Raw genomic sequence first — 8,984 nt, forward strand, 5'->3', positions numbered from 1 at the left:
CAGTGGAGGGGTCTCGGTAGTAAGACCCCCCCCACGATTCAGAATTTTATCACCTATGTTGGGGATAGGTAATAAGGAGTGATTCCGGTACCCCTTTTAAGCATACCTACATGTGACTTTTCAGAACAAGCTTCCATGTTTGTACATGAGGAGCAGCAGTATTTTTGGCCATTATTACTTCTATCCTGCTTTCTTCAACAGTTGTTTACTCTACAGCTGTATTTGTAATACTCAGTTTGATAACACTGGAGATCACTCCTACATATTCCCCTGGGTGCAGGTCCTCTTCTGTACACACAGGGACAGACCATGGCAAAGATCAAAGGTCTTGCAGTAGCAGCAGGACCTCTGATGATGTCCGAACCATGTCACCAGGAGCCTTGAACACCAAAGTTAATGACTGTAGCCCCCTCCTCTTTATTAGACCCCCAGAGACCTTTAATTTAGTATGAAATATTTTTTCCTGTTTTCTGTGCTTTAAACCTAGTCAGCTGCATCATATAATCCAACAAATATGGTATTGACCTAAGTATATGTTGGCATAATACCTTGTTAATTCGATTTTATGCATTCATGATTCTGTATTGAGTTGTTAAGCATTGCTTCTTTATTGGGTCCACTGCACTAATATCAGTATATGATACATATTTCATATGCATCTATAGATTGTAGCTTAATAGAAGTATTTTTGTTTCTGATCATATAGACATGTAAACGAAACTATAATTAAATCAAGAATTATATTTACTATGTAAGTGAAAAGATTTAAAAGGGATTTGCAGTTGTAAACCATCAAAAGTCTACCCTCAATATAGGTAATGAATAGTAGATTGGCGGCGGTCCATCTTCTGGGACCCACGCTGATCAACCGTTTACCGAACTAGTTATTTGTGTACAGAGTTCATTTCTAAAAAAAAAAGCAGACAGCTCAGTTCTTACTGTTGTGGCCATGCTTGATATTACAGGCCAAGTGCCTATTGAAATGAATGGAAACTTTGCCTGTAATATCACACATTGGCCTGATAAGCAGCTGATTGAAGGGGCTCTCAGAAAATGGACCCTTCACCAATCTAGTATTGATGCAGATATTAACCCCTTCCCGTACCAGGACGTACCGGTACGTCCTGGGAGCCTAGTACTTCCCGCAACAGGGCGTACCGGTACGTCCTGGGGATAGCACGAGATCACATATGATCCCGCGCTATCCCGCAGCGGGAGCCGGCTGTCAGTCACAGCCGGCGTCCCACTGCAACAGCGGGGGGGCATCGGAGATGCTCCCCCACGCTGTTAACCCCTTCCCTGCCGCGATCTAAGTAGATCGCGGCAGGGAAAGAGTTCACAGAGGGATCGCGCTCCCTTTGTGTCTCCGGCCGGCTCTCGCGATGTCATCGCGAGAGCCCGACCTGTCACTATGGCAACAGGACGCCAGACACTGGCGTCCTGTATTGCCTGTGCCTATAATCGCTGTACAAGCGATAAGGCATGGCAGAGCAGTAGCTCTGCCATGCCTTATGACAGCGATCATAGGCACAGTGCTGCAAGTCCCTCAGAGGGACTCAAATAGTGTAAAGAAAAGAAAAGTGTAAAAATAAAGAAAAATGTAAAAAAAAAATGTAAAAAACCCCCTTTTTTATGCTTTTTCTAATATTGGCATAAAAAGGGGGAAAAAAATGAAAACCCCACATATTGGGTATTGACGCGTCCGTAACAACGTGTACAAAAAGATGAACATGCTTTTAATTTTGTACGACAAAAAGCGTAAAAAAACCCGCTAAAAAAAACAGAGGCAAAATGCTAATTTTTAGCATTTTGCCTCTCAAAAAATGCAATAAAAGTGATCAAAAAAGCCGTACATTCCCCAAAATGGTAGCAATAAAAACTACAGCTCGTCTCGCAAAAAATAAGCCCTTAAAGAGCTCCGTACATAGAAAAATAAAAAAGTTACAGGACTTTGAATGCAGCTATAGAGAAAAAAAAAAGATTTCCCAAAAAAGGGGGTTTTATTGCAAAAAAGTGTAAAAGCCTAAAAAAAATAACAATTTTGGTATCGTTGTTACCGTACCGACCCACAGAAAAAATGTAGTGTGTCATTTATGCTGCATGATTAACGCTGTAAAAAAAGAAAAAAAAAATCTATGGCAGAATTGATGCGTTTTCTCTCCCTGTTATCATAAAAAAAAAATAAAAAAATTTCCATATTGTCTATGTACCCAAAAGGGGCACCGATAGAAACTACAGATCACCACGCAAGAAACAAGCCCTTATACGGCCGCGTCCACGGAAAAATAAAAAAAGTTATGGCTTTTGAAAAATGGAGATGGAAAAATACCAAAAAATCGCTTGGTCCTCAACGCCAAAATAGGCCGTGTCATTAAGGGGTTAAGGATAAGCCATTCTGGTTCACAACTGGACAGCCTCTTTTATTACTATTGTAGGTATTTTAGCAGAGCTCATGGTTGAAAATTCTAATTGTATTAAGTGTTTTGTTTATCTATTTTATTTAGAGAGCAACTTATGTTCCCGTTTCAATTTTTGAACCGCTTGATGAAGTATGATACAGAATGTACCGTCACGGGATGTGGAAGATCCGCGCAAGCTGGAGCTGTCCGTTTAGCTATATCAAAGGCCCTACGCAGTTTTGTCTCTCCAGAAGAAATGGAGGCTATGAGACAAGGTAACAGACTATTGCTTATTAAATAGTTGGGTGGTTAAGGCCATGTGGGAAAACATTTACAATAACCAATATACATTTTAGCTACTTTGCTAGTAAGGCCTCCTTCACACAGACGTTATTGTACAACGTTTAGCGCTGCTTATTCAGCGCAGCACTAAACGCTGTAAAATGCTCCCATTCATTTCAGTGGGGCTGCTCACACAAGCGTCAAAGCGCAGCATTTCCAACGTCGCGCTTTGACAGTGATGCATGTTCTATCTGTGGCTGTTTTCGGCCCTGCGTCGCCCATTGAAATGAATGGACTTCTCGGTTGGCGACTCGCGCACGCGCGGCTGGCCAATGATGTTTCTGCGACGTCACCCGCTATTGTCTATCCGTGCTATGACAATATTTGGACGCTGAGTGCGATCTGACACCGGTGGAGCAGCCCAGCACATGGAGCTTACCCAAGCTTTTTTAATGTGTTTGCAGTTAACATATGCCTCATGTGTTACTCATATGTGATAATTACCTCCCTGTGGGGGGGGGGGGTCTGTCTCGTTTGTACCTGTCTGTCATTTGCTATATAAACTCTGTACTAGTGGCTGTATGTTAGGCTTGATGAAGACTGCTAAAGTCGAAACGTTGCCTGCTGTATGGAGCAATAAAAATTTATATCCTTTTGCTACACCATTGATGCTGCCATTTGCTTCTCTACTGGATGTACTACGCTGGGGACTAAGGATCTGTGGTCCCTTAAGTGGCTGTTGCATCACATATTTGCCGTGGCCTCTGCACTTTTTTGTGCATGCGGAGGTGTGCTGTGGGACTTTCCTTTTGTTACATGGATCTTGTGTAACTAGACTTTTCCAAAGTGTTTGATACTGTGCTGCATAAAAGGTTGGTATATAAAATGAGAATGCTTGGTCTGGGTGAGAATGTGTGTAAGTGGGTAAGTAACTGGCTCAGTGATAGGAAGCAGAGGGTGGTTATAAATGGTACGTACTCTGATTGGGTCACCGTTACTAGTGGGGTGCCGCAGGGGTCGGTTTAATATATTAATAACCTGGTAGAAGGATTGTGCAGTAAAATATTATTTGCAGATGACCCAAAACTCTGTAAGACATTAACACAAGAGATGACACATGTCTGTTGAAAGAGGATCTGGATAAGTTGGGAGCAGAAAGGCGGCAAATGAGGTTTAACACTGAGAAATGTAAAGTTCTGCACATGGGCAGAGGCAATACATGTCACCATTACACACTGACATATATTCATCAGCTTAGAAGACGGAAGGGAAATGTATAAAAGATGTGCCTGCTATTCTACGTACTCTGTCAGTTTTATACTAGTTTGTATCATATGATTCCCATTCTTTAGAGTCCTATTTAAGCACCATATCTTTGCCTCAGGTGACAAGTAGTGATGGGACACTGTTAGTTGAGTCTACCCCATTGGATGAACTACAGGAGGCAGTGTGAGTTATGGTAATGATAAAGCACCAGGGACTGATGACTTACCACTTGATGTATACAAACCATATGCTGATGAACTGCTCCCTAAATTACATGCTCTGTACATGGATGCATAATATGAATCTAGTGCTCATACCCAAGCCAGATAAGGGTTTAGAACTTCCTAATTCCTACAGACCAATATCCCTTTTTACAGCTGATTTTACAATTTTGGTGAAGGTGTTGGCAAATAGGTTGAATAAGGTGATTGCCTCAGTGATGCACTAGATCACTCGGGATTTATGCCCTCTAGGTCTACTGCTATTAAAATTTGCGGGCTATTTCTGAATCTTTAGGTGTCTCCGAGGGGCCCAGACAAAAAAGCTATAGTGTGTTGAATGGGTCTGCCTGTGGGCCGTCTTGTAGAGAATGGGGTTTGGACATAATCTTATTTAATAGGTGCACCCTTTATATACGGCCCTGCCGTTTTATAATTCGGGTTCCTAATGCAATTTCAGCTCGATTTAAATGGGAGAGGGGAACCCGGCAGAGATGTCCTCTCCCCCTACTGTTGTTCGTAATTGCGATTGAACAGCTAGCTTACTTGTTGCGGGCGACTTTCTTCCAAAATGTAGATTATAAGCAAAGAGTCTCTTTATTTGCCAACTGTCTCCTGTTTGTAGACCATGTTGGATTGCATTTGGGGTAACATTATGGGTTCGGCCTTGCTTATAAGCTGGGCTAAGTCTGCACTGCTACTCCTTGTTCCGAAGACACAGACAGGATCATTGTAGTGCCTTGTGAAGTTCAAGGTTGATGTGTGGGTTAAGTTGCTATTCTCTCTGATAGAAAGAGCTAATATAATTAAAATCACTGTAATGTTTACTTTTTCATAACTCCCCAGTGTGGATCCCCTATAATAATATGAAAATAAACAGTTTATTTCAAGATCTATTATGAAAAAAGCAGGTGCCTCATGTTAAAATTGATAAGTTGCAACTGGGCAAAGTAAGTGGGTCGGCGGTGCCAAATGTATGGGCATATCTTTTGGCCTCAAAATGCAACATGTGCGGGGGGGGGGGGGGGAAGGGGTAGTGAGGAAGCTGGGGAGGACGCAAGGGTTCAGATATTAACCCCCTTAATGCTACAGAATTTAGGTTTACATCTTGGCTGGGGAGGAACTTAACTGAACAGGACTTGAACTTACATCTTGTTGATAACACAGGCACAGAAGTTTGCCCTCTCCATGCTGTAGCAGGAGCTGGCTATGGCTGATAGCTGGCCTCCTACTGCAAAAGCGGGGATCGATGAGAACAGCCATCCCCTCTGTTAACCCCCCTACATGCTGTGATAAAAGTACATTGCAGTGTGTAAAGAGTTCACGGACAAAACACGCTGCCTACAGGGATGTTAAAAAAAAGTTCAGTTAAAAAAAAAAACAAAAAAAAAAAACTATAGGCCACCTGCAGATGGGCGGAAATTCGGCGGCGGCGTTTCCCGCGGAATTTCCGCCCTTGGAAGCTGCCATAGGATTGCGTTAACAAACGCCATCCTAGGCAGACGGCCGCGATTTGGCCGCGCGGCAAACGAATCGCAGCATGCTCTATTTCTGTGCAGGGCTCGCAGAAACGTCACTCGCCGGCTCCGCTCTGCGCATGCACATGAAAGAGCTGGGGCCGCGGGAGCAGGTGAGTGAAGCGCTGCTCTCTGCAGACGCTCGGGTCGGGTCCCGCTGCGTGAATTCTCGCAGCCGGATCCGACCTGGACATCTGCAGGCGGCCTTATTGTGCACTTTCCCATGTTTGTATAAAAGAAGGTTAAAACATCCCACATATGGGATCATCATCGTATCTGTAACGATTTGTACAATAATGTAAAAACACTATTTTTCTTGCATTGCAAAAAACAAAGAAAAAAAAACAGGCAAAATGCTTATTTTGTTCCTTTTGCCTCCCAAAAAAGTGCTAGAAAGCAATCAAAAAAGCCCAAAATACCAATAAAGGTGATCAAAATGTGCTCTAAGTGGTACCAATAAAAACTTCAGCGTGTTGTGTAAAAAAAAAACAAGCCTTCAAAGCTCCATCCTTGGCAAAATAAATGAGGGTTTAGGGAATGCAACGATGTAAAATAGGGGGAGTGGGTTATTATGCAAAATTAGACCCCAGGATCTTAAAACTTTGAGGGGCTCCCTACTAATTTTTCCTAGGTTACTTGATTATCAGTTATTCCGCATTTCAAGTTACCATAGCATTGAATGGTCTTCTTGCAGAGGGGTTTCTTGGCCCATTTTGCCACTGGAAAGGAGATAATATAATTGCATGTGTGCCTGCTGTATAGGAGAGAGTTGTTGGCTCCGGATTTTCACCAAGTGTGTTTGTTTCTGTGTATTATATTGTTTTATTGCAAAAACTCCATAAACCTTGTGTGGTTAAAGAAAAAAAAAAGCCTCCAAATTCTCGTGACTACCTCGTGCACAGTGCGCTTATTGAGTCAGACACTCATCCCTGCTCATCACTAATGGACATCAGCATTGTCAATCCTCTATCTTCCCTGCAAACAGCAGGGAGAGTCTCTGCATACTCTATGCACAATTAACTTTGACCGTTTTGAGAATTTAATCGCTATTTTACCTACAGAAAGAGGGGACTGGGAATGATACTAAGGCTGAATGTCCACTTGCATCTTCGATCTGTGGAACTTGCGCGGGTCACCCACAAATCAAAGCCGCCCATAGGGATGCATAAGCATCTGCAAACTATTTAAAATCATGCGGATGCCATTTTCTTCCCGCAGTGTGCGACCCACACGCTGGAGAAAATCGCAGCATTCTCCATTTTGGCCGCGGATTCTGCAGGACAGCTTCCATTGAAGTCAATGAAAGCTGTCATATCGGCGGCACAGCTATCATTGTGGCTGTGCCGTGGATTCAACGGGAGATTTTTAAAAATGCATTGCGCATGCGTCCGGCACATGCAGACACATCCGTCGTGCTGAAGAAAGAAGATCCAACCGGCGCAGAGAAGATCCGCGCAGGAGCAAGAATGGTAAGAAAACGTATTTTTCTCCCAATGTCCGCGGGCACGCAGGGATTCTGCTGCGGGATTCAGCAGTGGAATCCGTGCATATAAGTGGACATTTGGCCTGTGTCAGCACGTTTACTGTGACCCGGAAGGTCACTCTAACCCTTTGATGACTAATGCCTCCAAATTCCTAAATATGCAAGACAAAGACATCCGTGTGACTTGCAATATATTTAACAAAAAAAGTGCCAAATCCAAGAAGTCTTGTGAAAGCATTGAGTCTCATTTATAGTATGTCCAGAATTTCAGATTGTTCAGTTCTAAAGTTCCTAGAAGAGAATACACCTCATAGAGTTCTGAACTTGTACACGAAGTATAATCTCATCCATTAAATAGGCTTTCATAGCTGCACTTGTGCCAGGATCCTGTTTCAAACCGCCTAGTTGTGCCCATTGAGAGAATGTAACTGGCTGTATGAATGCACTGTGCTCTTACAATGGTAGCATGATATTTTGGATACATACTATAGCTAATTGCTCTCGAAGTAGTAATCTGCTGAGAGCGAGTAGCACTTTGCCAACAACCTGTACTTCCATTTTCCTGCATTTTATAGCTCGATAAATACTTGTCTGTCTGTCTCCATTTTTCTGACTTGCGACTGTTTCTTTTAGCTGGATTGCTTACCGCAGATCCACGCAAGAGGGAACGGAAAAAACCAGGCCAAGAGGGCGCCCGCAAGAAATTCACATGGAATAAACGTTAACCTGCTGCACAGATGTTGGAAGGAATAGCTGCAAGAAGTCTGACTTTATGTATTTTTTTTGTAATAAAATAGTAATATACAGTTTATTTCAGCATTTGTTATCTTCTTCCCAAACACCTTAGTATACACTGGGTTGTCTTAAAGGGAACCTGCCACCTCAGAACAGCACCATAAACTAAGTTATCATGCTGTTCGGGGGATGACTGGTAGCCAAGAGATGTATTTTTCTTTATATACTCCTTCATGGCGGACTCTGCGGGAGCAGGCAGGTATAGAAAAAAAAAAATATCCCCCAGCTCTCCAAATACCATCATAACTTAGTTTATGTTGGTGTTCGAACTGACAGGATCCCATTAAGTTCTGAAGATGTTCAACTGAACTTTCAATACACTCATAGATTTACTGTGATGGCAAAGTGATAAATAAGCCACGTATACAGATCTAGTTCAGCTGTAGTAGAAGTGAGACAACAACCGACAATCTCATAATTTTTCATTATGTGGCCCTCTCATATGACCGTTCACCGAAGGGCTGCACATCACATTTGTCAGGGCTGTGACCAAGGGGAGGAATGTCAGAAGAAAGCCGAAAATGGAGAAATGCTGGCGCTTCTACGATAAAGGGGCGGTGCGATTTAGATACGCGTCACCAATAGTTTCTCTCTAGATCTCTGTACTCTGATCATTCACTTCACAGCAGCGAAAGCTTATCTCCATTTTATGCTTTCTTCTGAGCTTCCACGTATGAGGGCCCCCAGCAGAACCTGCACAGAGAAGGCTACAGCTATATTGAGTGCACTACCAGTTGTGTACCCAGCACAACATAAGGGGAGTATAACCAGTACCGGTAGCACTCCTGTCTCAGAGGTCCTACAGTTTGGATCACAGTTTCTATTTTATTAAAGGGCCACTCTGGTGATTAAAAAAAATAATCTCCCAGTATATATAAGTGAGCTACTATTACAGATAGCCCCCGACTTGCGAACATTCGAGTTACGAATTTCGCTAGATACGAACTATCTGTTTTGCACAGTATGATGTAATGCTATGGCATTACATCATACTGTGCAGGGACCGGACAGGCTTCTATCAAGC

The 8,984-nt window shown here is 42.9% G+C and overlaps 1 protein-coding gene across 1 annotated transcript in view; it reads left to right on the top strand.

Moving 5' to 3' along the window:
- MRPS9 (mitochondrial ribosomal protein S9) overlaps positions 1-7,976 on the top strand; it is a 79,184-nt gene extending 71,208 nt beyond the window's left edge. Inside the window, exons 10-11 of the mRNA XM_066577825.1 lie at positions 2,505-2,674; positions 7,799-7,976. Coding sequence (XP_066433922.1) covers positions 2,505-2,674; positions 7,799-7,890 — 262 coding nt within the window. The 3' untranslated portion in view covers positions 7,891-7,976. The remainder of the gene's footprint in view (positions 1-2,504; positions 2,675-7,798) is intronic.
- Positions 7,977-8,984: the final 1,008 nt, after the last annotated feature.

The sequence above is a fragment of the Eleutherodactylus coqui genome, chromosome 1, assembly GCF_035609145.1.
Source record: "Eleutherodactylus coqui strain aEleCoq1 chromosome 1, aEleCoq1.hap1, whole genome shotgun sequence".
NCBI lineage: Eukaryota > Metazoa > Chordata > Amphibia > Anura > Eleutherodactylidae > Eleutherodactylus > Eleutherodactylus coqui.